The 18,658-nt window shown below is 39.6% G+C and overlaps 1 protein-coding gene across 1 annotated transcript; it reads right to left on the reverse strand.

Moving 5' to 3' along the window:
- Nucleotides 1-4,146: 4,146 nt before the first annotated feature.
- On the reverse strand, nt 4,147-11,518 carry LOC109037919 (uncharacterized). Its single transcript, XM_019052776.2, has 3 exons — nt 9,600-11,518; nt 7,703-7,794; nt 4,147-5,975 (listed from the first exon to the last, which is right to left on the reverse strand). The coding sequence occupies exons 1-3, from the start codon at nt 10,048-10,050 to the stop codon at nt 5,517-5,519; spliced, it is 1,002 nt and encodes a 333-aa protein (XP_018908321.2). The 5' UTR covers nt 10,051-11,518; the 3' UTR covers nt 4,147-5,516.
- Nucleotides 11,519-18,658: the final 7,140 nt, after the last annotated feature.

Genomic DNA, 18,658 nt, shown 5'->3' on the forward strand with positions numbered 1-18,658 from the left:
ACAAAATTGAGTGGAGATCTGATCTCAGCCGATATCCTGCTCTCACACGATTGCATTTAGCGTGATGACACCTGGGATCAGGTTGCCCTTCAATTTTCAATCAGTATTGATTTTTTTTCAAGTGAATTGGAAACGGCCTGTGCCAAGCGTCCTTCCTCTTTAACGTTTTAAAATTCCAGCCTTAGTTTACCCATTTTTCCAATTTTTTATTCCGCAATGTTTACAGATACATGTGCCCAGTATTTTGAAGATCCTAACGATCAACACTTGACGATCATTTGGGAGCTCATTATTCTCAACAAGTGTTTGTCCACATGCGAGAGCCATCGCTAGAAAAAATAGGCAAGAAATATGCTGATGGCAAAGACCGATGGGTCGTTCAAGTATTTCCATTGGCGAGGCGTGAATGATCGATTATCGATGTGCCCCCATTTGCAGCTATGGTAAAGAATCGATTATTAAGTGTTCGCTGCGAACACCCTGTTTATCGATCGTTTTCCACATGTTTGAATGATAGATCAATCGATGTATCGCAAAGCACGCCACGCTACTGAGCATTACGTAAGGCATTTTTGCCAACTTTTTGACCCCCCCCCCCCCCTGCAAGGCACCTGTAAGAAACCTCTGGCCCCCCCCTTTTGAATTCCGCAAGATTGGCCGGGACCCCCCCCCCCCCCAATTTTTCAGAAAAAAACGGAGAAAGCCTGGTATAATAACTAGAATACATTTAAGGCTTTTGTAAAGGTGTTTTGATGAAAATCGGTAAAAAAAGAAGCAAATTATTGAAATTTAACTGAAAGGGTGTTTATTAGTTATAAAAATCAAAATTGGGGACTCTCGGGGACCTTTAGGGGTGTTTTTTTAAAAGAAAATCGGTTTTTATTTTTGAAACAAATAGCCTTTTTTTTACAGCGGAAAGCTTACGTAAGACTCGGCTTAACCCCCATCCCACCTTTGGGAGGCCCCGTAAGACAAGCTCGGATTCCTCCCCGCTCCTAAGTGCCTTACGTAACAATTGGACGTATTTCTGCCAAACGGAACTATGTGCATTATGACGTGAGCCCTGTTATGCATATGTTCTTATGGGTCTCTGGGCTCATGTCTTAATGCGCCTAGTTCCGTTTGATAGAAATACGTCCAATTGAACGGCCCCCGAGCGGGTATTTCGGCCGCCTGATTTCCGCGATGAGCCGCACATTCCTGCGGATATATGAAGTGCGAGCGCTATCTGGGTTGCGATCCTGGCCATAAAACCAATTAATCAAGCCAGTAATCGCTTCGTGCAGGAGAATAAGCCGGACTAATGGGCTTGATTTATTTTGGGGAACCTCTGCGAGATCGCCCCCCTCGCCATCCCCCTCCTCATCCGTGCGGTGGTGGGTCCCCCTCTTTCCATGATGGACGAATGGGAGCGTGTGGCCTGCAAGCGGCTCGTGCGAGCTGGTGGTCAGGACTTTGACGTTCGCCATGTGCGCTATCTGGTTTACTCGGCAAAGTTGCCTAATTTATCGAATGAACTTATTTTGGGGAATGAATCATAATGGAATGGTTTTAAAGGGCACTGGAGGATCTAATCCTGATTGGCTCGGCCGTATTGGGCTTTCTGGAGCTCCAAGAAGGTAAAAAAAATGGCCGACGTTTTATGCAGATAATTTGGACGGAGTTAAACAGAAAGGAGCCAAGCCACATCGGGATCGAACCGAGAAAAAGAGGCTTAAAGTTTAGCTCCTGCATAAGACTCAATGTAAAAGTTAAACTTCGAGTTCAATTTCTGCAAATTTGCTCCAACAAAAACTTTGAATTTTTGGCGATAGTTATAGTAGAGCAGTGGTTGAGTTCAAAACCACTCATAACTTAATTTTTTCCAAAATGTAGGTTGGTTCCTTTCTGCTTAACTCAGTACATTTAACACCGAGAAAAATCATTGGCTTACAAACCAACTGGTTCTGGTTCATATGGAACACCAATAGCGGTAAAGGCAATGTGCAATAATAGCATGTATACCTAAGTGATGGTACATTGTATACCTCTACCTGAAGAAAAAAAAAAAAAAAAAAAAATTCTCGAGATATTACTTTGACTTAAAGCGTCATTTCTTGTCGGCAAAATTTGGTTTTTTTTCCGTTAAATTCGCGCGGATGCCACTCAAAATCAGTTTTTTTATTTAAAAAAGCGTCGTTTCGTTATCGTTAAGTTTAAGTTCAGAAAAAATGATAGCTAAACAACGTTTCTTTAACTCAAAAAGTCTGACTTTAAGTTAAATCCGCGCAGATTTAACCGGTAAAAAACCCAAATTTTGTCGATACGGAACGACGATTTAAGTCAAAATAATATCTCAAGGTTTTTTTTTTTTCAGTGCTCCTTCAATCTAAATATGATTTATAAAGTACATCAAAATATCACGGAAAAGTAAGGGGAAAAGGCTTTTCCCCTGAGCACGACAGTAGTTTGTTGGACACGAATCATTAATCTAGGTTTAAAAGAATTCCGCTTAGTTATTTTTCTGCTTATAAAATCCACGCTGATTGTCTGGTGGTCTACCCGCCTTCAGTGTTCCAGTAAACCCCATGTTTACTCTGGATAAGTCTTGAATAATTTTTTGTGGTCGTTCAGTTTCTGTTCCTGTACATTTTTACACGCTCATTATAGTGATCCTCTGCTCTTAACAATTTATTTTTGAACTCAAGGCGCCGGTTAAACTTTGGGTCACAAAAATGAAACGAGAGAAAAGTTAATTTTTAGAAGAATAATCAACACTTCCTTTGCGTTTTATGTTTCGATTTTTTCATTTTAATTTCTTAATTTAACTTTTTATTGAGGAGCTCAACAAAAGAAATCTTTATTTGACTTACCTTTTTTGATGTCATCCTCAGGGTCTCTTCAGGCGATGAGTAGTGCAGTAGTTCCACTTCAGAGTGAATTCTATTGCTCTTGCATTTTTTTTTAATCGACAGGATAAACACTTCACTTTGCTTTCATGCGTACTATCTCTATGACTATTTTTTAGGTATGAATAGTTCAATAGGGATCTTGGTCCCTTCGATCTTGGTTCATAATTCCGAGAGAATGTGCAAACCTAGTTCCCTCTCTTTACATTGCAATTATAGACTCATATTTTATAACCCTTCGTACCGTTAATTTTATCTTTAAAATCCCAATTTAGTCCTTCGCCTATATATTATTTACCTTAGGAAAAAAACTAATAAACACTTATCCAGTTTCATGAAAAGCAGCTTGGGTCGGTTGTAAAGTCCACCTTTTTTTCGTGAAAAAAGTCCCCTTTTTCCTGCATGTGATGTAGACAAATATTGTTTTCCAAATCGCGTTTTATGACGTGGATCAAAGTTGGCTTGCTCTTTCTTTTCTGTGCTAATTTCTTTTCATTTTTAATTAGTACATTTATTCACTCAGGTTTATATACTTAGTAACTCTTCGGAGGGAGGACTTTTTACTCTGTTACTTATGACTAACGGACACGCTTTATTAAGTTCCGCCCGTCGCACAGTAGATCGAGTCGATCAGAAAGCTCGGACATGAAATTCTTTACTAAAACTTCAAATTTTTATGTTTATTTCGTCACATTTTAAAATTAAAGAGGTGTTTCCAGAAGAAAATTCCACGAGGAAACATATGGATCCACTTTTAGAGGCTCAAAATGTTGTATAAACAGAGTTATAAGCGTTTAAAGTTTCCGAATTTTGTCCGACCTCTCCTATTGACTCGATCCACCGTGCGTCGGTCAAAAAATTTAAAAGATATTCTCCTCCTCTTAAAAAAAAAAAAAAAAAAAAAAAAAAAAAAAAAAAAAAAAAAACTCTTCAGATAATTTACTAAAAATATTCAACGTGCCTCTATATGCTTTCTTTGAATACCTTATTATATTTTAAGCTGACAGTAAGTTATTACAGGCTTAAACTGTTATTGTGGTAAATTCGTTTTTCCTCCGTTTATGGAATGAGTCGAAATTTCTTTTAGCAAGTCAATATCTCTCTTTTTTATGCTCAGTCCATTCATGAAAAGGGAAGATAATATTAGAGCCAAACCTATGCATCATTTTTGTGATCATTTTGGTCTATCTGCATATGTATGTATACTTCTACAAAGGGTGCCTATGTCTAGAATGAATTTATACATATGAAGAGTATGGCCATTGGAGGATTGAATTTTGATTATCTCAACTTATGAAGTTCTCTAGACCCAAAAATTGGCGGATGTCCCATGCAGATGATTTTAAAGTGCAGATATGCAGGTTTTATTTGCTTGTACAAATACTACAGACATTTTTCACTGACATCTTGGCATAATTTGTTCACGTTTTAAAACCAATTTTTTACTTTAAATTTGACAAATTCTTATTAACTTGGACCTCCACAGACTGTGTTAAGCATGTGATAAACGTCAAAGGTTAGCAATAATCCCCTCTCGCCTGCTCTCACGTAAAGTCCCGACAATTTTTAATTTCATCCTTATAGAGTCTACGAGACCCAGAGGTTATTCTCTTCCTGTAAAGTAATTCTACCCACTAAACTACGTCATATACAGAAAGTATTTCTGATGTTTCATAATAATTAGTAATGATCGTGATTCTATGGTGCGGTTTCAATGTAATTCGAAAAATGTGGAAATTACTATACTTTTTTTAAATGCTTTGAAAAAAAATTGCTCCTCTAATATTGACTCAGAACTTCGAGTTTCAAATTGTATTTGAGCTAAACATAATCTGAAGATTTGATTATTGTGAATTTGACCTAAATTTTTAATCTGAACTTTTCCTGTTTTTCCAATTCTATTGCAATGTCGACCCTAACGGGGAAAAACGTAGTAGTAGTAAGTAAGTAGTAAGTTTTTAAAAAAAACGTAGCCTAATGTAAGATGTATAAAACGAAACAATTTTATTTTTTACAATATGCTTCAATTATCTAGCCTGAAATAATAGAAAAACTAAAAACAAAAACACACATTCATTATGGAATTTACATCAATGTTTTCTTCAAGTAACTCAAAAAATATGGCGTCTAATTCAGTTACCTACTTTCAAACATAATAGGATGAACTGCACATTTCACGGTCCTGAAAATGGTAGAAACACACTGGAAAAAAAACACAATGGATCCAGAGTCCAGACTCTTGAAAACATTGAAAAGAAATAGGACTCTTAATTCAATCTCAGATTTAAGCTTAAATCAAAAGGAAATTCGCTCAAATTAAGAGGCTTGGTTCTTGATTTAAGCTTAAATCTGATTAAATCGAGAGTATTTTTTCTCGTCGATGTCTTTAAGAGTCTGGACTCTAGATCCAATCTGTTTTTTTTTTTTTTCTAGTGCAGACTTTAAAAAAATTCGCCTAGACTTGGTTGACCTTCCACCCAACCTCCCCCCCCCCCCTCTCTCTCTCTCTCTTTGGATGGAAAAAAGAAATAGTCAAAACCAGGGATAATTTTTTACATCTCTGAATTTGATTCAGACAATCAGATCCAGAATCGGATCATCCGAAGAAAAGCCACGCGCTGAGAGTAGCTAGCACTTTACGTGTGGGACTTGGAACGCAGGGTTCGCATCGACAAAAGATGAATCGATGGATGGATTGCATGCATAATCATAGTCAACATAATTATTATTTGGATAGCTTTGAAAATTGTTCTGATAAGAAAAATCAGGGAAACCTGCGAAACCTGAGTCCGCCGGAGATTCTTGTTGAACGGCGAATCGAATGACGGAGAGAGGCGTCTTAGTTTTCGGAACTTCGGGAACTTTCCGCGGAAAAATGTTCTTCTTTTGGTCGGAAACAACCAGTTGACTGCAAGGACTCACGCTTGGATTGACGCTGATGTTTTTCTTCGCTTTGTAGCGGCGATTCTGAAACCAGATTTTCACCTGAGACGGGGTGAGATTGATCCGCTCGGCCACCTGCTCGCGTTCCTGAGCTGAGAGGTATTTCTGGCTGTTGAAAATGGTCTCCAACTCTCGGACCTGCGCCTAAAAAAGGGTTTCAAAACTTTCAGATACGTAGCTTTTGTTTTCAAAGTTCAAAGTTCGGCAAAATGGAATTTAAGGTGATTCGATGGAGGCCATTTTTTGTGTGTCAAAGCGACGTGCGATATATCGCATCGATTACCTCCATTTTTTCAGCCACTCGTCATTTTTCTCCAATCTTGAGATCGCAATTCTGTTGTCAGGAGACTTAATCACTCACTTACCAATTTTAACAAAGAAATTCAACGTAATAAAAGAGTGGTTTTTTCAGAGAGAAAACATCGCATTCGATAGTGATATCGAAACTGCACTCGAATGCGATATTTTCTCTCTAAAAAAACCATGCCTTTATTACTTTGAATTTCTTTGTTAAAATTGGTAAGTGAGTGCTTTAGTCTCCTGACAACAGAATTGCGATCTAAAAATTGGAGGAAAATGACGAGTAGCTGAAAAAATGGAACCAATTGATGCGATATATCGCATGCCGTTCTGACACGAAATATAGCGTCCGTCGAATCACCTTAAGGTGATTCAATGGAGGCCATTTTTTGTGTCAAAGCGACGTGCGATATATCGCATCGATTAGCTCCATAATTTCAGCTGCTTATCATTTGCTTCAAATTTTGAGATCGCACTTCTGTTGTCACGAGACTGAAGAATTCATGTACCAAATTTGACAAAGAGATTCAACGTAATAAAGGCATAGTTTTTTTAGAGAGAAAATATCGCATTCGAGTGCAGTTTCGATATCAGTATCGAATGCGATGTTTTCTCTCTGAAAAAACCACTCTTTTATTACGTTGAATTTCTTTGTCAAATTTGGTATCTGAGTTCTTAAGTCTTATGACAACAGAAGTGCGATCTCAAAATTCGAAAAAAAATGACAAGTAGCTGAAATTATGGAACGTCGCTCTGACACAAAAAATGGCCTCCATCGAATCACCTTAACCAGAAATCGGTGCAAATATAATAACGAACGGATTGCGGTTCGATGTACGAAACGTCCGGACAGATAGTGGGAGATTTTGGCGACGTGCGTTAAATTTCAGTGTAAAAATGAAATTCTCTTCATGAAAATTTCATTCTTGTACTGAACTGTAACGTACGTTGCCAACATAACCAAACATCTGTCGAAGAACTGCATGTTTCAACATGCATTATGAGCTGAAGTAAATATTCCGATTTTATTGAGGCATTATTGATCTGTGACAGACTACAAAGAAATTGAGCTACTCAATGTCAAGAATCATAAAAATACGATTGTCGTGTAGTCAGGGCGAAATTCTCGTTTTCCAGAAGACTTCTCAACGTATTATACTTTCGATGGGTAATACGTCTTCTTGAGGCCAGTTTTTTTTTTTTTTTTTTTTTTTTTTTTTTTTTTTTTTTTTTCACTGATAACGTTCATAATTGAGGTGAAAACTTTTTTAAGATTCAATTTTTACTAAGGAAGAGAGATCTCACGATTGGAGAAGCTTTTCGTGACGGCCAACGAGAGAGACAAATTAGCTCAGTGGAACTTATGACTATGCTAAATACAGCCTGCTTCCAAACTACACTGCCATCAATTTTAGAAAGGGATTTTATGAATTTGAAAGTACTGGACAATGGTCATGCTTAACCTCTAAATAACACAGTGCTGTGCGGCAGGATGAAAACTCGATGGATTCTGTTCTCTCTATAGTAACAAAACAATCGATTCGATGAATACAAAATATGAAAAAAGGTACCTGCGTGAATAATATCCTGGGTTTTCTTTTCGTTCTTACTTTTCGGCCGGAAGATTTTTTAAGATTATTAGCACTGGATCCAAACTCTCCATCTGCAAATGAAAGTAAGATCTCAGAATGTAGAATCATGTTACCACCTTAAAAACCCTGACACCACTTAATGGCCTTAGCTTTTTTGAAACATAGAATAATAAGCTCCTGATAAAAATAGTCTGATAAGTAAGTAAACTGGATTTGGCTCGGAGTATTCCCAGAGGTGGATCCAGCAATTTGGCAACAGCGGATTTCCTCTATTTAAACCTATGCTAAATAATCGATTCTTGTCGGAGCACCCCCCCCCCCCAGAATCGATATTTTTCCATAGATTTAAATGGAGGTAATCAGGTGTTGCAAAATTGCTGGATCCGCCAATGAGTATTCCTTGACTGATGCCTAGATTTAGGTGATTTAAAGCCAGGCATCCTCCATTAGCCTATACAAAAATTAAATTCCTATGGCACACCCAAACGTACCCGAAATTGTGCGTTTCCATTATTTGCGGTCATAAACGAGGTATAATGCTTGTAATTATTTGCAAGTGTACAATGTTTTGTAATCACATGCTCTCTAATTTACATGCTTTGATGTTGCGAATTTTCAAATGGTTCGCCATTAAAGGATAAATCTTGGGGTGCATCATTACATTAAAGAAAATCTGAAAAGGCAAGTCAATAGGATTCTGGGGACACAGAACGACATCCTGGCAAGAAAAGTCTGGCAAGGGGATGAGAATTGAAACGTCTCAGAGGCAATTTAGAGTCGTCCTTGCCGAAAAATTGACTAATATACAATTGAAAATATGATAGCAATGTCATGCAGTAATTTCGCAACATAATTTCACATTTTCTGGAAAAGGTCAAGTAGATTTCTTCGAAGGCCATACCCCCAAACTCCCTAGTCCCGCTCAGGGACGCTAATTTTCGAATCAAATTTGTGATTAGAACAAGTAGCGTTTTAAGCCTCTTAATTTAAGCGGATTTCGTTTTGATTCAAGCAAAAATCCGATTGAATCAAGAGTATTTTTTCTTGTCAATGTTTTCAAGAGTCTAGACTCTAGATCCAATGTGTTTTTTTTTTCCAGTGATTATTAAGATGTTCGTTGCGAACACCCTGTTTAATGATCTTTTCCATTCATTTAAATGGCAATCAGATACATCGCAAAGCACGCCACGCCACTAAAGATCGTCCATTTTTAAAATTACAGCAACTCTCGATTCAAGGCCTCTCAGTTTACATTTTTTCGCATGGATTTTGTTCATGCTCATGAAACCGTTTCAGAAGTCAATGCAACGACAACATGAGCATACACAAAATATTGTAAAGGCTTTAGAACCTTCTAGTTCTAAAAAATGGCGCTAGATTTGAAACTCTCGCGTGAAACGGCGGGGAGTGCTTATTACGAAGGAATTATAAGTTGCCGATTTATCATTTGGAGTGCGCTCAAGATCCTTCGGCACAACTACTGACACAGCTTCGAATCGACCAATGAGCGAAAGTCATAAAAAGTTACCAGTAAATACGAAATGCTAATGATGATCAAAATATTTTGAAAATCACACAAAATGTTTCATAACATTTACACTGGGCATTTAAGCACAAGTAATCTTTCCTTGAGGGTCTGAAAGATATAAAATTTGTCACAATTTGTATTCCATTTTTATTATTCCCTGCGAACTTTCCCCAGCTCGCGTAATTCATAATGAAATAAAGCTGTAGATAATGCACTAGTACCAATCACGCTCTAAATTCATGACGAGAAACTCAACTCATTTGTACAACGCCTCCCTCTACTAAAGCTCGCATCGGAATTTGACTTGCTTAACCTCGAAAAGTTTACTTATCACAAAAGCAAACTCACCTCTTCTAAGCCCGTCGTAGAAGTTTTCAGGCCTATTATGGAGCGGTGGAACCAATTCTCGAAGTTTTTGCATGGATGATGTCTCCAAGTTAGAGAAACCGTGAGTTTGTAGACCTTCAATGGCTGGTTTTTGATCAAAGTCGGAGCAGACTGCTGGTATCGATTGCAACTGTTGTTCGCCGGTAAACTGGTTTAGGAGGCGAAATTCCTGCCGGGAGAAAAGAACACTCTCGGAAAAGCGACCGAAATAGTTGCCGCAGGGCGCAGGATTTTCCAAGGTCACTTTCGGACTCGGCACATTAAAATTCAACTGTTCTCGATAAAGTCCTATATCCGGCTCAATTTTCGGGAATTTGTATCGAAAGGGGCATGCAGAGTCGGCTGCAGGTGCCTCGTAATAGTCTCGTGGATCGTAGAATAGGGTTTCCGTGAGCTCCTCTTCCATTTTCATGTTTGAATGCTACGACACGTCAACAGCCACTTTTTCTAACCATTCGTTCAAGTCTTTTCGAACCGTCAGCAATTCTATAACATTATAACACTTTGAACGCAGTCCGTCGACACCGTCTGAATTTAAACCAATCAGAATAGTCCAAAAGTCAATTTATAACGACTATCTCAGTTTTGTAAAATTTTCAATATTCAATGGAATGTATTGGATCCCGATGCAAACGTCCAAAGTCGATGAGAAAACGAGTGGCAGATAAATTTAACTCAAAATAGAGGGCACAAATATGTATTTTCAAACTAATGTGCAAATTTGATACGGTTCCAAATATTCACAACAAACATAGATTGACCCGAACTTAACAGAACACCATTAAATCAATTTTGCGCAAACATTTAAAGGCCGTCTGAGCAGGATTCAGATTAAACTACCATCAACCCGATTCTTATAAATGAAAAAAGTAATGTAGAGCTCGATTTGGTAAAATGCGATAAAGGACAGTATTTTTTACCGATTCCGTCCAAATGCACTGTTAAAAATACGCAGAACAAATGAAAACAGTTCGAAAAAATATGCTGAAACGCGCACAACACAAAGCCAAGTCTTTGCCCGGGTTTGCACAATCATTCAAAATCCATTCACAGCAACTTGGCAAATTCTGACACGAAGGGTCACAATCAGTCAAAAGTGAACACAGCCCCGGAGGAAATGTTAAAAAGAGCTCATCGAGCCTTTGACCTTGCGGCGGAAGGGGAAGCGAAAATAAGAGAGCAGGTTGATATGAATCCGAAGAGCACTTGAAAACGGCGCGAGACGCGGCCACACGCTTCAGCGATGAATTAATTGGGGATTAATTTTCTGGAGGGTAAACAAACTGGGAGTATCGTTTCCACTGGCTCCGCCCATGCCATGACATCATCAGCCAGGCAAAGCAGCGATGCTTTCGAACGCTGGATATTCCGGCTCTCTCTCCCTCTCCCTCCCTCCCCCTCCCCTTTTCCACTCGTTCTCCTACTAAAATTTTAAAATACTGGAGGGTCCGCCCCCTGACCGCTCCGTGGCCCAACCCCCGTAAATTTGTGTCACTGCCAGCCTGATTAGAACTATCGAGAAAGTTTGAAAAAATGCTAGTCAACAAAAAAATTAAGAGCACAATGGGATAATTATGAGAAGATGATTGAACGATTGAACTAAATTTTCCGATAAGGGACTGATATTTTAAGCTCTCGTCATATCCAAGTGAAGTGGAATAAGTATTTTTCCAGTCTTTCTCTTCGTCAAAAAATTATTTTATTTAACGCGGGTTTCTTTTCATTCAAAATTCATGTGTTCATTTTCCATAGCCCCTTTGGGATGATCCACTAGATAAGGTGAGGATTTAGCAATGTGATTTATGTTTTTTAGTCAAAATTTTACGTAGATAAAACACGATTGTTGCGACGAAAATTACCGTATTTAACTCCTACCTAAGATGTTTGCGGCTCCCTACAGCGTTTGCATGATGTGAGCTTAATCATTGAATTGTGTTTCTATGTTCCACGTAGGAAATTAAAGGCGAGCATCTTCAAACATTACCAATATCAAAACTTATTATCATTTTGTGTGAAGTGCATTGCAGCTATACACAAATTGAATCCAAGGCAACACATAAAAATCGGACCCGCAGTGATAGGATGGGCTCAGAAAAAGTTAAATATCTCGGCAGCTCGTTAACCAAATTTAAAAAAAAAACTTTCGCTTTTTAAAAAGCTAAGAGTATGGCCCACGACAGTTTCCTGCAGATTTGCTGTATTTGCGATACTCTCTGAGAAATAAAATTGGGAAACTTACACACTCGTGTTTTACTTTGAAACTCATTCAGAGGTAAAAGCAGCAATATTCTAAACCTGTCGAAAGTCCAGTATCGTTACATGCCGGGAAAAGAAGGTTCTACCGTGAAAAACTTTAAGCTCATCAACTTGAGAAAACGCTGCAGCATTTTTAACTCTTACGCTAATGATCAGGAGTGACACGATGCGGTGTGTAGTTCATGTGCAGCTATTCCCCTTCGTCCTAAAAAAGGAGGAAGAAAAAAAGGGCAAGGAAAGAAGCGCAAGGAAAGAAGGAAGGAGCGAAGGAAAGAAGAAGAAAGGAGGCTTAAGATTTGGTAACTATCCTTGACGAAATTGACTCACACTGAAATAAAAATCTCGGTGTATTTACTAAGAAAAGGGTAAAATTACTAAGAATTGAGGGTTCTATTTGATCCAAGTTTTTTCTTGGTAAAATTACTATTTATGGAATTGGTAATTTTACCGAGAAATCTCGGTAAAATTATTGACTTTCTCGGTAATTTTACTGGACCCCGGTAAAAACGCCAATATTTTTTATCGACTGTGGTAGGATTACCGGCAAAGTTACCGGGAATTGATTACCAATAAAAGTGGTATTCTTACCTGAAAAAACAGTAAAAATACCGGTTTTTAGGTAAGCTTAAGTCTTTGTAAAATTACCAATAATTGGTAAAAAAAGTGAGATGGTAAAGGTACCAACGGACCTTGGTAAAAACGCCGAGAATTTTTTTTCAGCGCAAACTGCATATGAGATGCTTTAAAATTTTGAAACTTTAGCCCCCTGAACACCTCTTACACCCCCCATCCGAAGTGTCCTCATCCGCCTAAGGCAGAAATCCACAGGTAGCAACGAACGCTCTGGATGAGACTCAGTTTCACCCCGCGAAACAGGGAATAGCAGATGAGGCTTATAGGGGAGAGCTGCGCCATCCACCCCCTGCAAATCTGTCGTCACTTTGAGGTTCGACCCGACCACGCACCTCAACACACCCAGCCCGATGACAGATCCTAACCCTAACCGTCCCCGATAACGTCGCGTCGTGGATCGCAGGTGCACCGTCGCATACAGTGGCGTGTCGTGAATTGCGATATATCGATTGTCATGCCATTTAAACCTATGGTAAAGAATCGATTATAAAGGTGTTCGCTGCGAACACCCTGTTTATCGATCCTTTTCCATAGGTTTAAATGGCATAACAATCGATATATCGCAATTCACGCCACGCCACTGCGCATAACCCATTTTTTTCATCCCCGACAGCCGGCCTTGGCATGTTGCAGGGTTAAAGTCGGTCAGCCTCACTGCTTGATACGATTAGTCATTTTCCAAATTTCCTTGTTTACATTCTGTCAAGCGCATTGGTGTTCTGTCAGAATAGCAACGTCGAGGTTTGATAAATGCCGCAGTAAAAGCTGGTCTTTTTCAACGGGTTTCGTGAGGATCGTGGCACGGTGCTAAACCACGTGGCAAGAGTAGTAGGAAATTCTCGTTTCTCAAAACGGAAGAATGCGACTGCATTTCGACGTTGGAAAATTACACTTGTAATTTGTTTTCAACCAAGCGACGAAACACTCCGTTCCTCTCGTTTCAGTCTTTGCGTGAAGTTTGAAATAAATGCCGATTTTTTCATTCGATTCTTATTGGTCCGATCGCCCCTGGCCAAAAGGAGATTGGACAACTTAATGAGAGTCCGGTATGAAATTCTTTTCATTTTTTTGTCGTTATTTTGTCGACGCGGGCGGCGACAGAGACAGACACAGAGACAGAAATAGAGCGCAAAGCGCCCCCCGGGGTTGGGCCGCGTAGCGACCAGGGGGCATAGCCCCCTGACTCCCTAGTACCATAATCTTGAACCTGTGATTTCTTCAACGTTGCCTTATGTTTTAAAGCTCTGACAATAGGATTCATAATTTTTTTCTTCTTTAGCATATTAATTTTCTCCCTCAAAAATACTGTGGAGGAAAATCAGACAATTTGTGCAAGTATAATTCCGCGCTTCAAATTATTTTTTAGGGGACTTCTAATCGAGACAAAAAATAGCAAATAAGTAATCTTCTTCGGTAGAGTTTCCCCTCCCCTCCATAAAGTCGGGCCCAAAATTATTTTACTGAATCATATCTGGTGCACGAGAAGAATCAACAATCAGGGGTTGTGACTTCGTCGCAGCGACGGCGCGCGGCGTGTATGATGCTGTGCTAGAGAAAAAATCCGTTTGAGCCTTTAGACGTTGCCAAATCACCCCCGACGATGTACTGTTTCTTGAAGAAAGTTATGTGTATTTAACCTTGAAATTTTCAGATCTTATATATTAAATTGCGAACAAAATTATCTGAAAAATTAGAGGAAAAACATTCAGAATTTTCTCAGTGAACTCGGTTTTGATCGAAGGGAATGTGGTAACATCTGGAGGCTCATCGACGCTCTTCCTAAACACGGCAGTATGCTGCTATGCTAAGGAAAAACGCCGTATGTACCTTCGGGCGTTGCCAAATTACCTTTGAGAAAACGTGAATTTCCCGGTAAACTTATGTAGAATTTCCTCCGGATTTTTCAGATAATTTTGTCCGCATAATTTCGCCTAAAGATTCTGAAAATTTAAAGGACAAATATTCATAATGGAGATGTTGCATGTGTGAGGGATTTGCGATTTTACTGCTGTTCCCTATGTTAAAGTTCGCGAGAAACACGATGGTGCCACTGGTTTTCTCTGAAATCAACTCCCAAGCTCAAAAAAAGCTCTCAAGTTGAGGCCAAAATGGAGGGGATATCCCACCCTACCCTGACAGTCCACCTCTACATCAAAACAAACTCTCCATGCAATGATAGGGAGCAAATAGATTAGCAGTGTTGCCGTGTTTTCAGTTTTGGAGTCCCCAGATAAAGTGGCAGCCCTGTCAATGTATTTGCTCCCTATCTTTGCATTAAGAGTTTGTCTTGATGTAGAGTTGGACTCTCAGGGTAGGGTGGGATATTCCCTCCATTTTGGCCTCAACTTGAGAGCTTTTTTCGAGCTTGGGAGATGATTTCAGAGAAAACCAGTGGCACTATCGTGTTTCTCGCGAACTTTTACACCAGAATCAACGGTCAAATCGCAAATCCCTCACACATGCAACATCTCAATTTTCCCCAAAAATAAACATTTTTATCGAAGAAAATTTGGCAACTCTCGAATGTTCATACGGCGTTTTTCCTTAGCACGGCAGATGAGTCCCTGGTGAAACCAGAACAATTCAATAGAACAACCTGTTGTGTCCTGAACTCCCGAGCAGACATCCCTGACGCCGCGCCGCGGCGCGGCGAGGTCTGCATCCGAGACCGGCAGGGGTGAGGGATACTCCAGTGCGGCCTATGTCATGTCTTCGTGTCTTGTGTCGGGGCCCAGTCATACTTTGTCTCGTTATAACACCCATCCCGTCTAATTTATAACTATCAACAAGCTTAGATCCAAACGCCGCCTCCATGAGAAAAAACGGATCTACACTAAACGTTTATATGTTAGCAGCATTGTGTATCAACGGTGCTCTCGTTGCATGCACTCACACTGAAAAAAAATTCTCGGCGTTTTTACCTCGGTCAGTTGGTACCTTTACCATTTCACTTTTTTACTAATTATTGGTAATTTTACCAAGACAGACTGGTAAGATTACCTAAAAACCGGTACCTATTTTTACTGTTTTTTCAGGTAAGAATACCACTTTTATTGGTGATCAGTTCCCGGTAACTTTGCCATTTTATCGCGGTAATTATACCACAGTCGATAAAAAATATTGGCGTATTTACCAAGGTCTAGTAAAATTACCCAGAAAGTTCAATAATTTTACCGAGATTTCTCCGTAAAATTACCATTTCCATAAATGATAATTTTACCAAGAAAAAACTGGGATCCAATAGAACCCTGAATTCTTGGTAATTTTACCATTTTCTTAGTAAATACAACGAGATTTTTTTTTTCAGTACAGTTTGATTACGAGAATATTGCTTTCTGTTCGCTCTCTACATAGTGCGCTGCAAAAATTCTACCAGGTTTCGTGTAAAATTCATTAGAACTGGCCAGGTCGGATTATGGATATCTCCCCATTTGAAGCTGACGTAAAGAATCGATTATTAAGGTGTTGGTTGAGAACTCCCTGTTTATCAATCCTTTTCCATTGGTTTAAATAGTAGATACATAGCAAAGCCTGCCATGCCCCTGTTAACCATGTGCACGCAAGATAAAAATATCGGTTCAGGTAACCGAAGTTTTCGGTCTCAGAAACTGAACCTTGATTCAGCTAACGGAAATTCGGTTCTAATGACAAAAAACGTCGGTCGTCTGAACCAACAAATTTCGGTGTGCAATAAGAATCGAAACTCAGTATCCGCAACCAAAGTCTTTTTTTTTTTTTTTTTTTTTTTTTTTTTTTTTTTTTTTGTGTAGAACAGTAGGTGCATTCGATACTTACGTGCTTATAGGGGCCAGCACCCCACGGTTGTTTTTCCTTCCCCTCTTGATATGAACTATTGAATTTTTTTTTACCTTGATAGTCTCCCTCCCTTTTCATACGCTTATGGGGCAAGTTTTTAAATGACTCTTTCTGTTTTATCTCCCTCATAATATGTGCAGAAATGCCTCAAGGGATGTTCAACTCGTTTGAAATTTGAAATTTTTGCAGAATAAACTCCTCGGACTCCTGTCAAATAAAAAAATGTACCACTAGCCCATTTCCCTCTGCGGGAAGGTGGACGTGTGGACGGCTTTTTTAAAGGAACTTTAGGGACGGTGCAAGTCCGCAACCGTGCATCTCGGCTTGCGACGTTGCAGACTTCTTTTCTTACTCTATTTTTCAATTGGGAAACTACTCGGTGGACATTTTTAGAAAATGCCGCGATTTTTCTTCTCTGTGCGAAGAAAATTCTGCAAGAACTTCAAGGATTGATGACACTTTGTTGTCCTTATTTAAAAAAAAGTACATATAATAGGAGCGGAGATTTTCTAACACCGAAAACGAGATACGTGGTTGCGGATTTATACCGTCGATACCCATTTCAAAATGAGCCCTAAGCCCAAGACCCAGAAGAGTCAATGCAAACCAAGGGTTAACTGGGCTACATTTTGCAATTTGGAACTATAAATTCTAGCCCGGTTTAAAAACAACGTATGTGCCATTAGTTTCCCTATGCACATAAGTGCTTTTTCAGAAGAGCCAGAATTTATAGTTCCAAATTGCAAAATGCAGTCCAACTCACGATGGCTAAAGTTTCGTTTGATTAAATGCGTCCATTCAGGGGTCTCGCGCTCTTCACTCCAGCTGTGGGACCAACCGTAAATAAACCCTCGTAGGGAATTTGAGTGACTCACCCGTTGTCCGTACCCATGCAAGTGGTAGAATGGAGATGTTGCATGTGTGAGGAATTTGCGATTTGACTGTTGATTCTTGTGTAAAAGTTCGCGAAAAACACGATGGTGCCATTGGTTTTCCCTGAAATCAACTCTCAAGCTCAATAAAAGCTCTCAAGTTGAGGCCAACATGGAGGGGATATCCAACGCTATCCTGAGAGTCCACCTCTATATCAAGACAAACTCTCCATTCAAAGATAGGGAGCAAATACATTGACAGGGTTGCCGTGATTTCAGTTTTAGAGTCCCCAAATGAAGTGGCAGCCCTGTCAATGTATTTGCTCCCTATCTTTGCATGGAGAGTTTGTCTTGATGTACAGGTGGACTCTCCGGGTAGGGTAGGATATCCCCTCCATTTTGGCCTCATTTTGAGAGCTTTTTTTGAGCTTGGGAGTTGATTTCAGAGAAAACCAGTGGCACCATCGTGTTTCTCGCGAACTTTTACATAAGAATCAACAGTCAAATCGCAAATTCCTCACAATCTCCATTTCAGCAGAAATCAAATACGCTTGTGGCAACTTCCGTTTTCCTCGTGTGTATTCCTTCTAAATGGACGTATTCCTGCCAAACGGAACTATGTGTGTTATTATGTGAGCCCTGTTACGCATGTATTCTTTTGGGTCTCAGGGCTCATGTCTTAATGCACATGGTTCCGTTCGGCAGAAATACGTCCAAATGGAGGATGAAATTCCAGTCACGGCCGTATCTTCTCTCTATCACAGGCTTCCGGCCTTCCGTTACCATTCGAATGATTTTATGAGGTAAAATTTGGTTTATTTGTGCCGATGGATCCAGCTCCCGCTTTCACCGGCGCCACAAGATCGGAACTAGCCGATATCAATTTCCACATCCGCTGGGGCCAGAAGAACCACAGACACAACTGAAAACGCACATCAATGCCAGGAATCTCCTCATATGATCCACTGATTAGACCGTTGCCAAGTTGCCGGTCTAGCGCTAGACCCACACGGAACGGACGGGTGGTCCAACATGAATATCAAATGCCTGGCAGGGTATGCAACTATTCCCACTCGATGGATGAGCGCATTGCATAGGCAAACAGATGAAGGCACGCGGATTTTCTTTGCACGGAAATCGAGCAGCAGAAGATTCGGATAGAGGCTGTATTTAAACCAAAGATACCAATTGTAAATATTTGGAAGAAATTATGATATCAAGATATACACAATCAGCGTAGTGTCGTATCCGCGAGACAAAGGAATGTAAAATTAAAACGGAGCCCACACTGATAATAAAAATATTTGTGGTCTTGTGTTACTTTTGGGTAATATGGGAATAGTCAAACACAAACCAATACATTTAGTGTTGATTTTGGGACAGACTGCGGTGAATTTAGCGCAGAAAACGATGGAGAGACTCGGAAAATTCATTACTCCGATT

The sequence above is a fragment of the Bemisia tabaci genome, chromosome 4 (assembly GCF_918797505.1).
Source record: "Bemisia tabaci chromosome 4, PGI_BMITA_v3".
NCBI lineage: Eukaryota > Metazoa > Arthropoda > Insecta > Hemiptera > Aleyrodidae > Bemisia > Bemisia tabaci.